Source organism: Xiphophorus couchianus, chromosome 9 (assembly GCF_001444195.1).
Source record: "Xiphophorus couchianus chromosome 9, X_couchianus-1.0, whole genome shotgun sequence".
Classification (NCBI taxonomy): Eukaryota; Metazoa; Chordata; class Actinopteri; order Cyprinodontiformes; family Poeciliidae; genus Xiphophorus; species Xiphophorus couchianus.
Window position 1 is genome coordinate 17,481,477 of NC_040236.1, and position 22,517 is coordinate 17,503,993.

Consider the following 22,517-nt stretch of genomic DNA (forward strand, 5'->3'; position numbering starts at 1 on the left):
TGGCGCCATCACCTGGCAGCGAGAGGCTATGAGTTATGCTATGCTGTGTCCATAATGGCTTTTGGGTTAAGGATCTCTGCAGGTTCTTCTCTTACCGTAGGGCTTCTTAGTTCCTTTATTTGACCGGTCGATTTAAATGGATAGGCCTGTCTCTTGGTAGATTCGCAGTTGCAAATGAGTATACATTTCATTTGCAAAATATAGTGAAAATGAAATCTATATTGCAAATGCATAAACATTGTTCTTTTACTCTGTGAACTACTGACAACACGTCTTCCAAATTCCAAGCAAACATTTAGCATGTATTTACAGCAAATGAGGAATGGTCAAAATAACGTAAAAGATGCAGTGCTTTCATACCTGAAGTAAGGCAAAGAAAACAAGTTCATATTATTTTTAGAAACAACAACACTAATACTTTAACTCAGGAAGAGTTCAGAAATCAATATTTTGTGCAATAACCATGAGGTTTCCAGTGGAGTTCCGTGCAGTGGGCTCTTAATTTTTTCCAGAGCTGCATATTGTTTTTTGAGGAATTCAAGAAACTGCACTACCCAACGTCCTTTGCGTCTTTGCGCGAGCACAAAGCCTTATGGGTAACCCCCAACGTCCTTGTCCTTGCGCACATCGACTGCCTTCACGCTCGGTCCGGGGATTTTTTTTGTCATTTACCTGTACTTGAATAGAATAAAAACTTTCAAACATGATGGCTGCCAGGTTTCTCCGCCGGACTCTCCCTGCGCTGAGGCAAGCTCGCTCCTACGCTGAAGCCGCCTCCGGTGCCCCGCAAATGTCCTTCACTTTCGCCTCTCCGACACAGGTATTGGTTGTAGATGTTAGCTAGGCTCAAGGCCTAGCTTAGCCTGTCTGGTATTTACAGCACTTTTTTGCAATTAAAACGCATTGTCACCGGCTGCTAACCTGCATATCCCTGGTGTTGTGCAGATTTTTAGCAATTGGACACATTTTCTGCCATTGCATCAGATGTAGAATACGTCAAAAACGCGGCTTAGGTCAAAGTTAGCGTTGTGATGAGGTTAGCTTCGATAGCTAGCCTGGCTGTCATTCAGTGGCTTTAGCCAGTTCTGTGTCGTTTCTCTTTAATCATTATCACTGAAGAACCCTTTCTATTAATTTAACCAACTTATTTTTTTACCTGTTTTTACAACAACAACAAAAATGTTGACCCGACCCTAAATACTTATCTTTGTTTAACTGATGTGATAAACCTTAACCAACAGGAAAAAAATGCTTGTTGATAAACTGTAACCTTGGAAGTTTATATATATTAAACAGTTTTAATTTGACTTAGAAGCTTGAATTTAGAATGTAAAAAAAAAAGTGCATTTGTATGGTTTTACATTTAAATCTCATTGTGCAGCGTGATTGTGCTCAAGCTCTTACAGTTTGAGTTGGGGAATCAAATCAACATCTCGTTCAATTAAAACATTAGTTCATAGGTCTTTGTACTTATTAGAGTTGTTGTGCTAACATCTTTTACACTTGACAAAGTTAAGCTCATATTGCTGATTTTCGATATGATGTCAAAATAATATGTAATTCTCTCTGCATAGGATTTAAAGTAGTCTTCAAACCAGTTGTTTATTTGACACTTATGATTTGTTTGTACTTTTCTTTAGTGCTTTTCCTTTTCTTCATTATAAGCCTTTAATCTATTATTGAGAAGGAAAGGAATTACTGAGATCTAAGATTTCTTCTTCAGGAGTGTCCTGGCCGAGATGTGCAGCTGCACAAAAGACGGTTTCAAAAGGCTTGACATGTAGCAACCAAGTCTCTAAAGATAAAACTAAAGTTGCCATAAATGTCTACAAAAAGATAATCAAACTTGGCAAAAGCACCTGCAATTTGTTGTGGGTGATTTCAGGTTTTTAAGAAATATATTTTTTAAAATACCTTTTAAAAAAATAAAAGATGTTTTATGTCCAAGGTAACAAATTCACTCAGATGTCTCGTAGTTTATATTTGCAATAAATATGCAGGGGGGTGGGTTAGGATCACAGATGTGAAATTGGTTTTCAGGACTTAGAAAATACAACCGTGCTGTTGATGAGAAACAGAGCTAGACATAAAAAATAAAAATAAAAAATAGAGATCACAAATAATTAAAGGACTAGTAAATAATGCAATAATTGGGAAAAAAACCCCATCTGACAAAAATAAATGTTGTTTTATATGTGTGTTTTCTCTCCCAGGTGTTCTTCAGAGAGGCCAGTGTGAAACAGGTTGACGTCCCCACACTTACCGGTGCGTTCGGTATCCTCCCGGCTCACGTACCCACCCTGCAGGTGCTCAGGCCCGGTGTCGTCACTGTCTTTAATGACGACGGCTCCTCTGCCAAATACTTTGGTAAGATCTTACTCTGGTGCTATTACACAAGCACTTTTGCCTGTATCATAAACATGTACATCACACTATGGCAAAATGTGGAATTTGATTACAATGTTAGGCACGTACTTAGTGATTTATATTTAAACCTCAAATATAACCAGTTTGAATTTAAATGAACAAATCAGCGTTGTTGTAAATTAATATTTTAGTAATCGAGTAATCTATTGAATATTCTTATGATTAATCGAGTAATCGGATTTAAAAAAAAAGATAAAATAAAATATTGGTAAATCTGGCATAACACCGGTGTTACTATCAGATATCAATATCAGTCCAATTTTTCATATTTGAGCCTCCCTAAAAGTTACTTTTTTGTAGTTTAGAAAACTAACCTGTAATAATAGTGGCTCACTTTCTAAATTAACAAGAATAAAAGTTATACAAAAATCTGAAATTATATTCAATTTAATAATAAAGAGCAGGCTCACAAATACGCTTATAAAAAATGTCTATGTTCCAGCTTTTAGTTTATGTATTCATCTTCAGTGAGTTTAATAGATGAATTCTCACCTTGCCCCATACCTGTCGAGCTTTGGGTTTGAGAATACGGGAAATGTCGTGGAGTGGTGGAGGGCAGGCGAGCGAACGAATGAATGTAAGATGGGGGTGGAGAGGAGGAAATAGACCAGGGGACAGTCCGGGGGGGGGAGACGTCCGGTAGACGAACGTAAACGTCAAAAACGCATAACCAAAACAAATCCGTTAATTGCAATGACCTTGTCCTAGCATGGCATCTTACATTTACATTTCACTGTAAACTTTGATTTTGTCTTTTTGCACCGAGTACTATGCTAATTGATTCATGGAAAAGCAAAGACTTTTGAGCAGGAGAAATGTGTCGGAATCCTGTTAAACTCTATTAGACCACATGTATTTGGGCATATACTGCTCTTTTTGCCTATCATGCACACATCTAGAATCACACATTTAGAAGTTCTTACTAAAAGACACTGTGTGTGTTTTTGCAGTGAGTAGCGGATCAGTAACGGTCAACGCTGATTCTTCCGTGCAGCTGCTTGCTGAAGAGGCTGTTCCCCTGGACCAGCTGGACGTAGCAGTGAGTATAAACTCTGCTGTATTCCTCACCTGTGCTGTAAGGTGTTAATTAAATTAATACACTACATTAAAAACAATTTTCTCTGCTATTCTGGAATTCCACCTCAGTTTATTCCACTTTGCATAACTTGTAATGCCCATTACAGCACGTTTCTCAAAAGTTTTTCACTTAACATTTTGTATTTACGTCTGCGCTCAATAAATCTTTACGACTACGACATACTAGTTCACATCTCTTTCACAAGTTGCTTCTTGTCATAAAGGTAACTGGAAAAAGACACAAGTTTACAATTAGAGCTAAATGTTTAATGAGCATTTTGCAGTTGATTTTAGAAGCTCAGACACAAATATCGTCTGAACTTTTGTTGGATTTTCCAGGCAACATTTAGGTAATAGCAGTTTTCAAAATACCAATATAAATCAAGTAAAAACGTATGGTTTCAGTTTATCAAATTAATTTGCTAGATGTTTTACATAACAATTTAGGCATTCTTTTGGTGAGACAGTAAAGTTTACCAGAGTTAGAAGATTAATTAAATAAGAATAAGGAAGACAGTTAGGAAAAATCACAATTTCTTCTGCACAACAACTGCATTTAAATTAACCAACCCCACCATGTTTTAGTATTCAAGCTAATTAGAAGCGGAATGTCCTCTGATTTCTTTTTGGGACATTGAGGGCATACTCTAATATTATAAGCCATTCCTTTTTGTCCTTGATTAAAAACTACTGCCTATATCAAGGAAGGTGCAGCACATTCTTACCAATGAATGTTTACATCTGATTGTTGAATTAAAACAAAGTTTAAGCTAGGCTTTATTGGGATTTTTTTTCTTATCCTCATAAGATAAGAAAAAAAATGTCAAATTACAAAATTTGACATTTTCTAATGTCAAATTTGCTGACATAAGAAAACTAATGCCGTTTGTGTGTAAACTGAATATTTGGTGCTTTTTAAAGCTACAAAACTCACAAAATGCCATGAGGAGAGTTTGTTGTGTTGTTGTGCCATTGGTTACTCATTCACAATTGGCATCATTTCGGTCAGCTTTTTTCCCCCCCTTCACATCAATTAAGCTTTTCTCTTGAGCTCTTTGTAAAAGGTTATCTGTCCCTGCAGTCTCAGATCATGTGCATTCTGCTCTGAAAGAACTTCTCTGTCGGCTTAACAAAGTTTGAAACAGTGTGACTGGTGCTTCTGGTGCTGGGAGTAGCTCTGCAATACTCTGCTGTTCATGGCGTACACTGGGCTGGATGAAAAATGGCACCAAATGAAGTAGCGAAAGTTTAGCCCAAGCAGAAGAGGCGTTTGTGCTCTGTGAAAGACCCAGATCTTCAGACATGGCTTCATATCATTTATGCCTCACTAAAATCAGGAATTGATGGAAATTTGCTGCATCGCAGTCGAAGGTTCTGAGCTCGAGTAAAATCCAGTTTTGTTCATACATTTGTAAAAATTAAAACAAATGCTAAATTGTGACTTATTTTACATGAACGCATATTTTGAATTATGTCAAAGATTACCACAAGGAACAAATGAAGTCATTGACGTAAGGTCTAAAATCTGTCTTTAACATACTCTATGATTAAAACAAAATGGGCAAAATAACTGTATAAATGTGATGTTTCAATCTATACCCTGCTTTCACATTCCTTCCTTTCTAAACAGGCACTGACGTCAATTCTTTACATACTATGATCTTTCAAGACTCTTACAGTATTATAACTTGGAATATCAAATTTATAGTAATAATTATGATAGAATTGTTTTATTGAAAACTCCAAAGAATACCATAACAAAGCAATTTGTGTATTAAATGCATTAAAACTTAACTCTCAAACTTAACTTAACTCTCTGCGCAGCATCAACCACCAGCAACAAGGTTCCTGCCAAAAAGCTTGATGGCATTAAAGCTTTTTGAGTTACAGATGAATTAAAGGAAATAATCTTCTTATTCCTTTTTTTCTCTTGGGTTTAAACTACTACCTCCATCAAGAAACCTGCAGCACATTCAAAATCTGAACCAGCAAGTTAGACTTCAAACACAACTGGAAATGCGTATTGTCCAGAAAAGGAGTAATTGGAGCATGTCTAACGTATTTCAGCTATGATGTGGGTGTTTTTTAAAAATAACTTTAGTCTGTTACGCTCCAAGCTTCAGAGAACAAAACGAATATGTTTTGTAAAACCAGAAAACGCCATCGGGGTCAGTCGGTCCATTTGACAAGGATGAAGATCTGACACAGGAAGTGGAACTCGTGAGCTTACATGGAGCAGTGTTTAGTTATTTGTTTACTGTTACTAGCTGCGTTTACATTACAAATGTGGACAAACCTTTCATATTCCTGTAATGTCGAAAAACAGAATTTCTCAAATGCAGTGACTCCATGAAATAAGAAAGGCAATTAAAAACGCACGTGAATTAAGTTTGTCCAGCTGATAAGTGATTAAGAAAACATGCCGCGCCATCATCCTCCTACACCTACCTGTCATCTTCTTCGTTTTTTCCACCAGTACTAACATCTGGTTGTTTATCACAGGACTTGTGTGATGCGAAAAGTGTTTCTATTGCAGTTTTGCAAAATACACTAATGTCTGTACAACTGAGAAAGCACCTCAGCCTTGTGCAAAAACCTTTTATTGAAAAATCATAACTAAATGGTCTGTTTACATTTATTTATGAAAATAAAGCAAATTTATTTCCATAATTCCAGTTGGTGCAATTTTAAGGTCAATGGAAATGCAGCTACTGCCTTTCTGTTAGACTGTTTAAGCCGTAGGTACTGTGAGATGTTATATTTTAGCGGGTTGTAAAACCGGGAAGCTTGTTGCCATGCCTCTCCTTGGCACGCTGGATTCATTCACACAAAGGGAACAATGTAAGTGATCCTGTTATTAAATGGAAAACCTGCTTAATAGCCCACATTGTGGTTAAGCCAGACATGTGTTAATGCTATTAGCATCACTTCAAACAACTCCTGTTTTTTTTTTTGTTTTTTTTTTAATAAAGTTCTCATTTAAAATTTAATCAGTTGGTTTCCTCTGAGGGAGGTGTCTCTGACTGACTTTGGATTTTGACTTTCACAGATGACCAAATCTCTGTTTGATATTAATGTGATGGCGTGTGTCTGAGGAGGAGACCCGCAGCACTGAGGTCGATGTCACAGTTTATCACTTCAAGCTGTCAAAGCCGCCAGCTTCCCTTTAAAGTATACGTCCAGTGCGTTTAGTCGCAAACTCTACAAAGGAGGGGAGCTTTTATGTTTTACTCTTCTAAGTTGTTCTCTAAGCAAAATCAATTGGCTTAATTTCCCTCTAACTCTAATTAGATTTTCCTATCCATCTGACCAATCTGGAGGTGAAGCTCAGCTTAAATGTTGGTCACGATAATGGTGGGCCGTGTTATCATCCACTCATCATAGAGTTGTCAGTCTCTCGCTCTGGGCAGTGTTACAGTCTGTCAGCTTGACTCTGTCGCAGTAAATGAGTTTTTTTTTTTTTTTTCTTTCCTTCCTGGTTGTCTTTCACTCCATAGTAACAATGCACATGGGCCCACACTGTTAATAAGGCGGGAAAGGTCAGTCACTGTCGAGTTATAGCAGATGTGCCAAGTCCCTACTGGGAGACCTTTAACTTCCAGCTATGTTTGGCATTTCTCGTTTCTAATCGCGACTGTGACAAATGGAGCTTTCAGAGCAAAGAGACGGTGGGGATTTTCTCCACTCGTCTTTGTCCTCACTTTCCACTCTTGCTCGGTCTGGCTATTTCAACTTGGACATCCCCGTTGGGAGATGCACGCCAACAGTCTCGAAATGTTTGGAGTTGAAGTATTTTCCTGTTCTACACACATATGGAAAAGGAGAAGAGAGTCTGGAAGAAAAATTTATTTCTGGACCGTATTTCTTGCACAGCTGTAAAAATGTTGAATCGTCCATCTATCCCTTCCTCCCTCCCTATAGTTTTTTTTTTCAGTTTAAACTGTGTCTGTTGTTGAAATGTGAATTAAACTCTTGTTTTTGTAATTTTACTTGTATGGTAAAAACTGATAGAAAAAAGAGCACAAAGTCTGGGTTTGTAAAAAAAAAAATCCTCCTTTGTTGTTTTAAGAAAAAACAGACTCATAAAGCTGCACGATCTCTGAATTATTTTCCTACTTTGGATGCATGTTCCAGATTGCAGAGCTTGAATTCACTTTTTTGTTTCATCGCTCCATCCCTTTTTTTTTCTTCCATTCATTTTCAGGCAGCTAAGGCCAACCTTGAAAAAGCCCAGTCTGAATTGGTCGGTGCAGCTGATGAGGCAGCAAGGGCAGAAGTTCAGGTCAGCATAGAAGCCAACGAGGCCATCGTCAAGGCTCTGGAGTAGACTTGCGGTACAACTTCTCAGCTCCTTTTTATCAATTTTGAGTGAAAAAGCTGGACATTTGACGCATTATTGTGTTTTTGTTCTCCTTTTTGGTTTCAGATAACCTGTTGCTTGGATGAAAATGTTCTGTCCTCTTGGGATTCCAGCTCAGACCTGTCAGTGTCCAGAAAATACCATTCTTTCTTTGTACAGTGAATGAAGTTAACAATAAATTTATTTGGAGTTACTTTGTGAACTGCTTCCTAAATCTGTTATTTTGATGCTCAAAGTGTGCCGTTGTTTCAGATTAACCTCCATATCTGTTTATACAATTCAGTAGCGTCCTTTTATCACAATCGCTTGCAGTTTTCCATGCAGCAGCAATTACTACCACTTGATGGCAGCAGAGAGTAATTAACCTTATTTAAGCTGACCCATTTTTTGTTTGTCATGACAAATGAAACATCCCTCACTAAAGTTATGATGATGCCATTCCTAAATGTTGTCAGTAAACCCCCCAAACTTGGGAATTTTCTAATTTCTTTGGTTCTGGGACCCGGTATCAACTGCTGTTGCTTTGTGACTTGCCATAAAGAGATGTGTGGGTTAGCATTACTTGCAATCCTATGTCCCAAAAAATTGAGCTGGCAGTGCCCGCTTCTGAGAGATAACAAAAGCATCGGTGATGAGGATAGTAAAATGTCTCCACTGTCTGTTCTGTGGAAAACGGAGCCTCACGCTTGGTTTGCAACCACAGCGTCCAGCTCTCATTCACTCTGAGGCAGTGACCTCAATCACGTGCTGAATTGTTCTCAGAACAAGAACCACAAACCTTTCTAAAAACACAACACCCACAGTAAGTGTAAGGTTGATTTTTTTTTTTTTGTCATGTTATGCTCTCTAACAGAGCTCTGAGACCCTAATAGAAAAGTTGTATTTATGATTAGATTATAGTATACTTTGTATTCGGCAGTGCTTGATTTTAGTCAGGGGTGTGTTGGTCTATTACATAAAATCCAATTAAAACAAATTGAAGTTTGTAAGTTTGAGTGTAGAAAGCCTTGCTTTCCACACACCACTATGCGGTGTAATTGCTGCACATTCATTTGAAGCCGTTCTCAGATTTAGGTTATTTTTTATTTTAAAGTCATCCATTTTAATCAGAAAAAGTAAGGCACAGATGGGAACCCAAGTGAGTAACGCAGTTGGATTAAAAAAAGCAGTGGTCGACACCTTTCACATCCTTCTCTCTGTTCTTCTTTCTAATCTGTCATCAAAACCTCGTTCCAACTGACAACATTTATAAAGAGTGCAGACTCATCCTCGTGCATCGGTTTTTCACAATGCACGGCACGTGGCATTTCAGAGAAAAACGGCTGTATATGAGGGAATCATCATCAATCCAGATTTATTTTGAGGCAAGGTGAAACCAAATAGTTTTGTCTTTTTTTCTTCTGATTTCTTCATCAAAAAGCGGCCTTGTGTTTTCCACAACAGTGACCGGCTCTGGTGTGTAAAACTCTGCTGGGTGTTTGTGAAAAATAAAGACTCTGAAATTGAGGAAGCTGTTTGTTTTTTTTTTTTAGGTTGTGGCGTTTCCAGTGCAGATTGCTTATGGATGTATTTTTAGTCAACAGGATAGATGTGAGGTGAGGGCATGGTGTGCTTTTTAAAATTTTTTCTTTTCTTTTTGTCTTCCTCAGACGCGCATCCAGATTAAGTGAATGTCTCATAAATGGGCTTTCAGACCCGAGTGTCTAAGTGCTGCATGGCAGCAAAAAGCATCCCGCTTTATAACTGCTGCACATTGATAATAGGGGATAAGTATTGAGTGAGAGCCCTTACTGGAGAGCCATTTCGAGTTGAGTAAGGGCCTGGGATAATAAGTCACTGTCTATACCCCATGTACTGTAATTAAAAGACTGTACCGTCTGCACCCGGGAGTGAATAACATCATCCAGGCTATGACAGTCCACAGAGTCATCTTTGAGTGGTACTCCATAACGAAGCGAGTCACAGCTTTGGGAAAGCGTAGCGTAGCACGTTTATTAAATAAACCATATGGGGAATACAGGAGACCAGCCCATGTGAGTCACTTTATTTACAATGATGTCACCTCAGAAACAGACATGAAAGAGTTCAATTTTTTTTTTTTTTTTTTGCCCTTCAGTTTCAAGAAATGTGTTTTGAAAAGTGGTTTGTGCTAATTAAAAACGGTATTGTAGCGTTTAATTAAATGTGCTACTTGGGATGCTTTCAGTGAAAAATGGCGGTATCAAATAATGACGTGAAAAACTCAGTTATAAAAAGGTTTTAAATCTACTGCTCCTGGTATAAGAAGGTGAAAGTGCATACAGTATATGAAGACTTCCTGGAGCAACTCCTCAGCTGCTCTTGAAGTTCTTTAGAGTAACCTGATGCATTCCTTTTGAGATCTTTCACCTACTTTGTGACGCGAGACATGCTCAGTATATGTAACTGCTTAGTGAGACATGGCAATTGCTATTGAAACTATCAGAAAATGTGGATAAATACAGTTACACAGTGTTGTTACTTTTTTCAAATAGTGACAGCTCGATTTGAGTATTTTTTTCCCTCAGTAAATGATTTTTGTAACACAATTCTGATGCATGTGTATCGCTACACCACTGTGAATACAAATGTGTAGCCCTCTGATAAGCAATGTCTCTGTAATCCAGTTCATAACAACTGACTGTAAAAAAAAAAAAAAAAAAAAGTGAAGCAATACCTTTGACAACTAACAGTGGGATTGACATTTGGCTTTGATCAACAGTTTTCAGTTCTCTGATGGACATGACATCCTCTGAAGCAGAGAACAAAGACAATCACATAAAGCATTGAAACCAGCATGGCTGAGCTTTCTGCAGGGATGCAGAGGGCAATAAAATTAATCACAAAGCCGATAGAACTGAGGCATAAGATTGTCTTTATATGTGGGTAAAGGCTGGAATATGACACATTCTCGTTATGAGCCAGTGTAACATTTTCCTGTGTCTCTTTGGGGCGTTTTCATGCAGGCTTTAGTCACCAGCTTGTATGGATCTGAGGCAAGCAGACCAACTTTAACCTCCCCAGCCTTGAAATGCAGATCAGAGTCTCTGAGTGGACGCTCGAACCAAAAATCCTCTTCACCGCTTTTACATCAGTGCTCTCATTCTGCTCACGAACACCGTTGGACACGCTTCATGCACACTCACGTTGACATTTCACACTTGGTGTTAATGATAATTCAAGCAGCTGACAGCAGTTGGCGACACGTGGATTTATCAGTCACAATCGGGACAAATAAAATAGTGTAATGATTGAAAAGAAGGGTGGCGGGGTAAAAACAAAATGAGAGAGGGACAGATGATGCATTAACTGGCATGCTGTGACTCGTAAAAAAGTGCTACATGCGCATACCATAAAAAAGAAAAAAAAAAGACTGCACATTTGAATTTCTATTTACTTGAAGTCAATGTAATGTTTTTATGGGATGTATGAGCAGGAAACAGAACAATGGACCGGTGCATCTGTTTTTCTGGCTCGTCCTGTTTGGAGGCTGTACTCTGTAAACATCAATGCAGTCTTGGCACCCTAGATAATATCTGCATTACACTTTTACAGAAAGAAATCTAGTGTCTTGCAAAGGTATATAGTTCAAAATAAGGTGCTAAATTATAAGACAGTTTAAGGTAAACAGATGCAGAAATATGCATTCAAATCAGTCTATTTGTATCTTATACAGCCATTTTACAATGCAGTATAACTTGGTTCATAATTCATAAGGGTAAAATATTATCTAAGGAAAGCCAACTGAGAACATTGAGTTACAGGCAGCTGTAATTGTAGGCAATTCATAAATGGAGAGCAGAAGGGGAAAAATAGCAGGTGGAGAAAACGGGGTATGTCCTCCAGCAGCGTCAGCCTATAGCAGCATCGCTAAGAATAAGTGGATCCACTCTAACTATAAGCTTTAACAAAAAGTTTGGTCTTACATGTAGACAGGGTGTCTGTCTTATTAACTAAAACCGGGAACTGGTTCCACAGGAGAGGAGGCTGCTAACTAAAAGATCTGCATCCCGTTCTACGTTTTCAAACTGTAGGGACCGCCAGTGAGTGCTCTGTTCAGCCAGTGGGTTTTCTATTGGGCACATATGGAAAAATTACAACAATAATTTGTGACGGCGCTTAATTACCAAGAGCTTCAAATCTAAGAAGGAGGATTTCAAGTTCTAGTTTGAATTCAACGTCTAGCCAGTGACAAAATGTGATTTATCTACAATCTTTTTCTTATTCTCACTAATACTCTCACCGGTATTCGTACCCATTGAACTTTTCCGCATCAAGTTGGAACCAAAAACCTTATTGTAGTTTATTGTCATTTTGTGTGGTAGACAAATGTTAGATAAATGACAAATGGTTTTCAAAAACACTTTACAAATATCTAAAAAAAAGAAAAAAAAAGTGACATGTATTTTTCAATTCCCTCTATCACAGTGCCCCTAAATAAAATCCAGTGCAATTGATTGATTTGAGATCTACTTATACTATCCCAACCTTGACACGTGGGTGTGGCAGCATCTGTTAGAAGTAGCAAAATACGTGAGACTGGACCAGAGGTTTCCGCAAAACAGCAACCATAAACATACAGTCTGTGCTACAATGGAATGCTTTAGATCAAATTTAGTTCAATCACGGTCATATGTTTGAATGAACCAGTTAATGCTCAGATTGAAATCTAGCTACAAACTGAAGACAAGACCTATGCAAAGCAAATGTTCACACACAGCTCCCATCCAATTTGAATGAATTTGGAGAAGAATTGGCAAAAGGAGTTGGAGTTTGTGGATCCGATAGATTCTCTAGACATGAAGTAGAAAAAAGTGAATGGTGGTTCTAACACATAAAACCCAAATAAAATACAAAATGTTTGCCGTAACCTTACAAAACGTGAATAAAAAATGGTTGTGAATAAGTTTTGCAAATGACTGTGTATTCCCATAGCAGGTGGCAAGCTACGGGATATTAGGAGTGCCTGATGTATGAAGGCAAATAAGAGACCTGAGAGAGGAATGAAGAGGAAATTAAAGGTCTGGAAAATTTAAATGCTCTCACCAATGAGCCGGTTATGACTTTGAGGACTGCAATTTTCCACAAGCCGGAGTGTTCCAAAATTACACATAGGATCCGTCGTGCATAATTATCTGCCTTCGAAATTTTATTATACCGTAGATGTCAGTGTGGTTCAGCTGCATAAACACATTCCTCGGATGGCTTTCTTATGCGCAGAAATTCTTTCACCTGTGAGAAACGGTCAAGCGAGTCCAAGTTTGCATGAAAGGCGGTTTTAGAGAGAAACAGAGGCATCCAGGGAGCGGAGCTGATTGAAGTGCTGACCTTTTGGTGGGACCGTGCAAAGAGGGGGCCTGCAGACTCTCAGTCAGCTGTCAGATACTGCATCCAGTCTGGTAGTGGGAGTAGGGGCCCTGACACCAGCCTCCCACCACTCTGCCCTGCTTGTGTCATCCATCTCTGCATTCTTCCAGCCTTCCATTCCACATTAACACCCACCCATCCACCTGCCAGAGACGAAGAGCCAGGCAGCGCCGCAAAAACACTCAGCCAGACACAAACATCCACACACAAAACAAAAACAGATTTTAACCTGTGCCAGCTAGGTAACATTTCTCTACAAATAGCAGTGTGGGCATTTGGGAGAAAAATCGCAAAGCCGCAAACAGCCTGCTGTAGGGGTGAGATAATCAGCTTTGTGGTAGCAGCAAATGGCCCCCTGAGTGGCAAGGCAGGTAATCACTGCACTGAGTGCTTCTGTGGGAGAGGAGGAAAGTGCTTTTTTCCGTCCTTTCCATGCGAGTGTCTGGGCATATTCGCTCCGAAAATGAGCAGCCGACTCAAACGCGCACAGTTATAAAAGAACTCCAAATGGGTAGCCGGTTGCAAGCGCTGTAGCACATAAGCTGTCAGCCGTACAAGAAAAAGAGTCTTTTTAAAAAACTGTGTATATATATATATATATATCTCCTCAGAATACATTTGTTTAACCATGAAACAGAAAATGATAGTAAAAGAAGAGAATCTTCAGGCAAATCCTTGTCCCCCAAAAGCAACCCAGGTTGAGTAGGCTTACATGGAAGGTTGAAGCCACACATCTGCTTGAATCGACATCAGAGTTTTCTTTCCACATCCTTAATGTGTTTCTCATTAAGCGGTCCCTTGATGAACTCAACTGGGTTACTCATTACTGATAAACAGCACACACTTTTTAATTCCTTTTACTGCTAATTTAAGACTCCTATTAGAAAGCAGGAGATGTTTTACACACAGCTTCGGAACAGCGAGAGTAAACGGCTCAATCGCTCTCAAAGAAATACAATACAAATCCAACACGTCGTTTGCTTAAGAAAAAAATCACTTCAGCAAAAAGTGATGAGGGTTTTGCCTTTATAGCTGCATCCTGGTAAACACATCCTGGTCTAATTGGAGGTGAATAGTTTTGCTTGGGACATTTAATTTGCATTCTTGCATGTATTAAATCTGTCCATGGCATGTTGGGCCGATGCCAAGTTACCTTTGGCCAAGATGGTTCCTGATAATGAGCATTGACGTTCCAGCTAGACGCCCTGCAGCGGTGTGTATCTGCAGGGTGGAACCGATCATCAGCGTACAGTATGTACAGTGCCAATTTAGGAAGTGTGAATATTTGTGTCAGGTCCATAAGGTGAGGATGGAGAGCTCTTTGAATCTGTGTCAAAGGTCGAGCGACGCACTTATAGGATATTGGTTCTGTTCAAGGAAATGAGAAGGGAGACGCTTGGCCTTTTGTGACCTCAGCAACACTATTCACAGATCTATATTTAGTTATGAGGCCAACGAAGAGGCACTTTCAGGCTATATGTTTCTCATTATTTGTCCTAAGTCATCAACAAAGCAGAAAGCACATGCGGTAGTGCATTTCACAGGGTATCATTGTAGCCACTTCTGTGCAGAAAGATGAATAATATACAGAAATAAGTTTATAATTCTGTTGTACATCTCAATAAATTACAATATCACTGGAAGTATTTGTACAGTGTATCGCAGGTCTTAATTTTGATGTTTATGGCTAACACATTATTAAATCTCTAATCTCTGTTTTTGAGAAAGTTGCAATATGATGCAAGATCAACAACAAAGGGATTTTGTCCTGGTCTACATAGTCAAGGATAAGACTGATGATCCTACAGAAGATAGTCTGCGTAATCCTTCAAAAAGACTGTAAGTGTGTCATACATTTTTCAAAGGATCAACATTTATGTGTGCATAAACAATTTGTTGTTGATTTTAACATTTCAGTCACAGCAGTGAAATCTTCTAGTTTTTATTAGCTGTTCACCATAGTCATCTAAATTAACTCTTTAAAAATATCACTCTACGTGAGGAATCAGTTTCAACGTAATCTTCTCAAGGCTATTTCCGCCCCTTTTCCTAACACACTTTTCCTCCCTCTCAACTTTCCATTAGTTTGCATCACTTTGTGAACAGCTGGATTCTTTACTGTGACCTTTTTGCCTCCTCCATATTGGTAGCAAATATTTGAACTCCTCTCCTTGGTATTGTGTAAAACTACAAATTTGAGAAAAAACTAAGCTTCAAAATGAACATAAAACAATTTTTTTCTCTCTGTGTGCGATCAATATATTTTATTTATACATTTCCCTTATTGAACTGAATCGCTGCAAAAATTGAACATATGCGGCTGTGCACGTGACGGACTATAAAATCAGGTAGATTGTCCACAAGATGACAGAGACAGTTGACTTTGACAACTTTTACGTAGATCAAGAGGAACCTGAAGAAAATTCCCATACATGATTGGCGGCCCTATTGCCACACGGTGACTGATTGCCAACACACAGGAGGAACATTTGCCACGTGTGTCGCGGATTATGTAAGTGTCACAATGCAGCCCCCCTGCAGGAAGGTGGTCGAGTGCTCGTGAAGCAAAGCAAACGCAACCAGATAAATACGAGCGATCCCGGTGCAGACGACGCTTGGCTCTGTCCAAACAAGGCTAACATCTGTTTGCTCTGGATAAGCCAACCCTGCAGTGAACGTAGTTTTCCTCTCTCCCCCCGTTCTTCTCAGGTCACATCCCTCAGTCCCATGTGATTTTTCCATCAGGCCCTGAGTGTTTTTTTTTTTTCCCCTGCCTCCTGGGGCCGGTTCACGCGCCTTTTCCTACAGTCTGTCTTCAGCTGATCTGCTCCCCTTCCTTTTTTCCAAAACACATACTGAATGTGCCTGGGCACGAGATGACACATTCACGCATGAGTGCGAATGAGCACACACCCACTGTGCAGAAGTAGTCTCTTATTTGTCCCTTTCTAATGGCACGCTTAGCGCAGGTGACGGCCCTATGGTGTGTTCTGTTGTACTCATGCGTGCGCCCAGTCATGCCAAAGAAAAGGGGAACTGAGGCAGCGCGTAAATAACTCCAGAGCAGCACCTCCGGACTCTCTTCCTTCCTCTTGTGTCGAAACTCCTGCATCATTCAGTGTCTTCTGCCACCTGGACTCTTTTGAAACTTTTCAACTGACTGATAAATCCCTTCAATTCGTTTTTTTTTTTTTTTTTTTGCAGATTGTGCAAATTGTAAATATAGAAACAAATCTCAGAGAAAACTTTCAGAATTTTCTTCTTCTTTTGGCGAAGGACTTTCCAGACGTGCTCGCATAAGTCACAGTTTTGCAGAAGCAGAGCGTGCAACAAGTTGAATGCTTTGCACTGTGACTTGCAAATGTGACACCCCTTTTGACCTTTGCCTTTCCAGTTAATCCTTTTTGTGCCGGCTGACGTTTGTTGCTGCGCCCAGTGTGACTGAAAACTCTCCGAGGCTTCATGGTCACAAGCCTCTTTGGTGGAGCAGCGTTGGAAAATATGCCAATAAGCTAGTTTCCACTCAGGATGCCCAAAGCTGGCAGAAATAGCTTTTTGCCTCTGGCCTGGATTCCTCTGCTGATGTCCCTGAGTTGCTTGTGATGGATATAATTAGAGGGGAAAGTCACTAATGAGATGAAAACTGTAACTTGAAAAAGCCTTAAAAAAAAAAAGAAATCCTGTGATCAAGATTATTTTTACACCTTTGCAACTGATCATATAGAAATATTTGATGTTATGAAAAGTAAATGTTTTCAGAAATGTTCAAACTTCTCTTGAGGGTGGAATTTTTTTCTAATACTTTTAAAATATTTCTCACATTTCTCTTGCAAATGAGGAAATAGTCAAGTGGATTCCAACCGTCCCCCTGCTGTGTTCCTCTTTCAGCTCCACCATCCTCCACCGTCTCATTGAATGAACCCTCCAGAGTGTCCCTCTTGGATTTTCCGGGGTCTCTTCACCGACCGAGGCTTAAATAATCCTGTGAATGTGAATGTGAATTGTGTGCAGTGTAAATTACTCCACAGAAATCCATCGCTCATTTACGGCCTCCAACTTACCAACCGCCTTGCAGAAGCATTCAGATCGCTTCAACATTTTTCATTTTCATGGATTTTCAATGAAAAATTGTGAAGTGGAAGGAAATGATGCGTGGTTTTCATAGTATCAGTTTTGAAAATCTAGGGATTTATCAATTTTTGTCCGCAGTAGGACAGATTTGTTATGAGTGTGTCTGTGAAAATCAATTTTTTTGCATTGGATTTTTAGTCTGGACTTTGACTGGGGCATTCTAACTCATGGATATGTTCCACTTTGGTGTGCAAACAGGACACCCTTAAGAGTTTAATAAAGGCCAGATAGGAGAAATCATATAAAATCCCAATATACTAAACTGAAACACAGTGGTTTGCAGCATGACAAAATGTAAAAAACAAATCACCGGCCATCACTGCTTTTTTAAAGCGCTTTATATGGCAGTGTGCTGCTGCACTGCAGCGTATGGTGTCTGTAACAAAAAGCCGTTATCGAATGTTTCACATCATTTCAACCCTGGTCAGAAATGCTCTGAATGCAGCTACTGACAGTTCTCTCAAGTAGAGCGTTGCCAAAAGAATCTGTTCCAATACTCCAAATGGCAAGCCAAAGTTTTACTGTAAACACCTCTGAAAAGGTCAGATTTCAGAGTAGGCTCACTTCTGCATATGGTAACTATGTGTAAATGTGTAGGTATGTGTCATTCAGACAAGCAGACGGCTTGTCTGAGACAAAGCATGATATGACTTGATCTGAAAGACAAGTTTATCTTAATATTGTATATTTCTATTTATGTTTAATATTCTCAGTGTCATCAAAAAAAAATTCAATAACTTTCATTTATTGATTTATTTACTCTCGTCTGCCTCTTTTTGCTGACTTTGCCTTCAGAATTGCCTTATTTCTTCACAGTCCCAACAATGTGGAACAAAGGTTGTTACATTTTAACTTCTGTTGCCTTTCTTTAAATACAAACCAGTCTGCCCATTTGCTTCTAACCCCAGGCATCCACACAGCTATCTCTCACTGGATATGCTCCCTTTTCTCTGATAATTCTCTGCAAGTTAGAGAGAAGATTATGTCTGAAAATCCTAGTTGATCACCAGCTTCTGAAATACTCAGATCAGCCCGTTTGGCATTAACAGTCAAGTTACGTTCAAAGTCACTTAAACTCTTTTTGTTGCTCACAGTGTTTGAACTTCGTCAAGTAACATATTCACCATGAAAGATAAACCTAAATGCATTGAATTGTTGATTATGTGTGCTAATAAGATATTGGACTAAATAAAGTAGCCAGTCAGTTTATTTCTTAGTTAAAATGACAATTTACTAAGTTACATATCCATCATTAAATAACATTTACGTAGATTAAATAAGCTGCATTTCATTCTGGTCATTTGCTCATTTGATAGTAGTTCAAATGATGATAGTAGTTCAAATGATGAATTTAACACTAGTATAGTACTGATTGTTCCTTCCATTTTCATACAGGTTTACAATGGTAAAACTAGAACAAACCAACAGAGTAAATGTTAGTTCTTTCAGTGGGGAAATGTGATCAGCTAGAGGTCAAAGTCATAATGTCATCTGACAAAAGATCATAAAAATATTGATTACCTTCGAAAACTGAAGTGGCCGTGGCTTTTAATTATTATTCCCAACTTTGATTTGAATGCCTGAGCATGTCAAGCGGAAACATCCCACAGTGCTATTCATAAACTGTGTTGACTACCAGATATTTTACACCCACGGAGAGCAGAAGCCCAAATTAACCTGACCTGCCTGTAATATTGCTGCATATTTAGCTATAACACACTGTGTTCCAGTCAATTCCTGCCTCCGCTCCCATTTGTAGTCTCAATTTACCCTTTAAACTGGCACTGAACTTGGCACATCACAGCCAGCCCACCATGTAATGTGTCTGATTATGTAAAATTCTCCTCCATGTTCTTGCTATTGTGTGACAAACACTAGCGGAGGCCCGATAAACACATCCTTTACAAGCAGTCAACACCAGACACGTCATCTGGCGTGGCAGAAATAGACACAACTGACTAATTAACTGTGAACTCATTTTTGGCTCCCTGGCTATATCAAGTAACGTGGAGAAGAAAGAGTAGACATGGCTAAACATAGATAAGTCCAAAGTCTGGTTGGAGAAAGAGAGGTTAGTAGATTAGCTTTCGCTCCTGGTATATTGATGGAACCCATTAGCGTTTTAACACACACGAGTCGATGAGCTCGTAACCCTAACCCAAACCAACAACTGATACAAACGCAGTCGTGTTCAAAACAGGGTTATTTGGCTCTTACACATTATCTATCACTCAAGCGAACAAGCATGCATGCATGTGCTTACACCAATGGATAAGTTATAATTAATCTAGAATGCATGTTTTTTTTTATGATAAAATCAGAATGTGTGGAGACAACCCATACATACGCAAGAGAACTTGGGAAAAACGAGACAGAAAAAAAGCTCAGCCAAAATCTGAGACAACAACTTTCTTCCTGAAATGTACGCATGGCTCTGACATGCGTACATTTCAGAGACATGTACGCATGTCTCATGGCTCTGACATGAGACATGCGTACATGTCTCATGTCGGGCAGCACGTTTGCCTCCAACGTGCTGCCCGACGTTTGCCTCCAACGTGCTGCCCGACGTTTGCCTCCAGGCCTTCCCGAGACTCTGAAACTGCTTTAGCTCAAAAAGCAAGAGAAAGTAGTAGCTCGAAAAAGTTGTAGTAGAATAACGCAGAGAAAACACCAATGTTGGTTAATACTTGAAGATAAACATACAGTACCTGTGAAAAGTATCCAGACCATTGGATGTTTTATCCTTTGGTTGCTTTTACAAATTATTCATGATCACAACAAAATTTGGCTTTTTTTCTTTTTGACAAAAAAATATTTACAGAAAAACTTCATTATCAAAGTGAGAATGGATTCCTACAAAACAATCACAATTGAATGTAAATATATTATATATGATGATGCTTATCCACCGATATACAAGTCACTTGTATTAATTTACACATAAAGGGTGGAGGCAATCGGTGGACAAGATTTTATTTAGGGTTGTCAGAACAAAGGTGGTTGAGAATGTATGCACTCTTATAAGATATTTAGCAAATGGAAATGGGATTCCCCCCGCCCTCCTTTTGACTATTATGCATTGCTTTATGTTTCACACAAAATATACTGAAATTTGTTGTTGTAGCTGCAATATTTTTTTTAAATTCTGGGATTATGACTATTTTGGCAAGGCACTATTGGTAATTGGAGCTATTAATAATATGTAGATGTTTTTCTGTGTGTTAAAGCTGCAATGAATTGCTTGATATTATCTTGCTGTTTGTAGCTGTTTTCCAGTTTAGCTATTTTAGTCTAGGATCCACTAAGTGGGCATTTCAGCTGAAACAACACAGGAAATGCTGCTTTCGTCATGTATTAGATTAAAGTGAAGCCTTCTCTTTGATCATCAGCTACACAACATCACAGGTCAGTGCAGCCTTTCCACTGTGAGTCACTTTGGCTTCCCCTGTCATCCACCCATACACAGTAAATATTTAACTCCGCGTCATTGGTGGCGTTCTCAGTTCAAGATTCTGCAGCATTTCATTGATTTCAGCGACAACACAAGATTTTTATTGAAGTGGTAGAAATGTAGCAGGCAGCAGAAGGCTGGGTTCACATGTATGAAATTGTCAGCATTTTCATAGCATTTTATTTATTTTTTATTTTTTTTAGAAGGGAATCCTGGAAGGTTTCCCTGATTTGGACTGCTAGCAGCAACTATGTCTGCCAAAGTGCAATGAACCCAAAGTCCAGTGAACTCTCTCTTTTATGGAATTACTGCTGTTATCGTAACAGAACCACGGAGAGCGATGGCAGTGAGGGGAAGACTAATGGGCAGGGGGAAGTGGTGGGTGGGACAAAAGGTTGGAAGGTTTAGGGGAAGAGAAGGAGAGACGCAGAAAAGATAAGAGGAGAAGGGGGCGGCGGAGTCAGAGGGTTACAGAAATGGATGACGTTGTCAGTGGGGACGGAGGGCTATTTGTGGTAGGTGAAAGGGGGAGACAGGGTGGAGAGGGCTGCTGTATACTCCTCTTGGTTGACGTCACAAATGAGATCAGCTCAGCACGACCTGACGCCTCGATCATGTGACCTGGAGTGACCTTCGCAATCCACGATTAAATTACTCTGTGTCAGCTGTAGAGCGAAGACCTGCTACAGGCTTAAGGCCTGGTCCAAACAACGGGGGGAAATACAGAAAGCAAAGCAAAGACCCGAAGAGATCTTTTCCTCAAAAAAAAAGAAAAAAGTGAGGTACCAAAGCAGAAAAGTGAGAACTAATTAGAAAGAGCACAAGTTCAAGGGTGGAGAACAGAGAGACAACAGGAGATGGACAGAGCAGAGGCGCACCAGCCAAGATTGAATTAGCCTCCAGCTTTGGCTACCCCTAAGCCTGGGACGGAGGAGGATTAGTGGGCTAGGATTCGGGAGAGAGAGTGAGTGTGTGTGTATGTGTGGGAGTGTGTGGAAGTTTTCAACTGTGTGGGTGGGGAGCAGGGCGATTTGGCAAGTTCTGAACTTGCTTGCACTAACAAAGGAAATGCCTGCATCTGGTATTCATCACCAGTGTGTACTGTACAAATACACAAACACACACGCGCGCACATGTACACGCTTGCATACATTCATAGCTATTATCTGCTATCAGTTGTTTCTCGCTGCTTAACTTCTGGGAGTAGTGGTGCTCATAAAACAGAGCTGGTGAGCTGAATTGGTGTCCCCCTCATTTCACGTTGACCTCCAAGAGCGGAACATTTACAACTAATGCCGCTTGGTGAATGGGCAGAGCCACTGCGAAAGTCCATATCTTTTGTTTTACCAGAAGAAATACGCAAGAAGTCCATTCTGTGTTGCCAAAACCACCTACCCAGACACCCACACTTCCTGCCCTGAGTCTCTCTCTCTCCTCCTCCTCCCTCTTTTACTCCTGTTCTCTCCCATCTATCTCTCCACTTTGTTCTGCTCTGTTCTATTTTCTCCTCTCCGCGCTGACACCTTACCTTTGTCGGACCACGGATCCCTCCAGCACCGAGCCGTGGGCAGCCAAACAGACAAATAAACAAACACGCAGAGCTGACACCCTCCCAGCTTGGTCGAGTTTCACAGCTAAAAAGGTTCTTATCGTGGACGGCTTGTGTCCTGTGGGTGGATTTCA

The 22,517-nt window shown here is 39.6% G+C and overlaps 1 protein-coding gene across 1 annotated transcript; it reads left to right on the top strand.

Annotated features, from left to right (window-relative positions):
* The first annotated feature begins 582 nt into the window (after nt 1–582).
* atp5f1d (ATP synthase F1 subunit delta) lies at nt 583–8,066 on the top strand. The gene is made up of 5 exons (XM_028028552.1): nt 583–820; nt 2,214–2,367; nt 3,378–3,466; nt 7,709–7,838; nt 7,931–8,066. The coding sequence occupies exons 1-4, from the start codon at nt 704–706 to the stop codon at nt 7,829–7,831; spliced, it is 483 nt and encodes a 160-aa protein (XP_027884353.1). The 5' UTR covers nt 583–703; the 3' UTR covers nt 7,832–7,838; nt 7,931–8,066.
* Nucleotides 8,067–22,517: the final 14,451 nt, after the last annotated feature.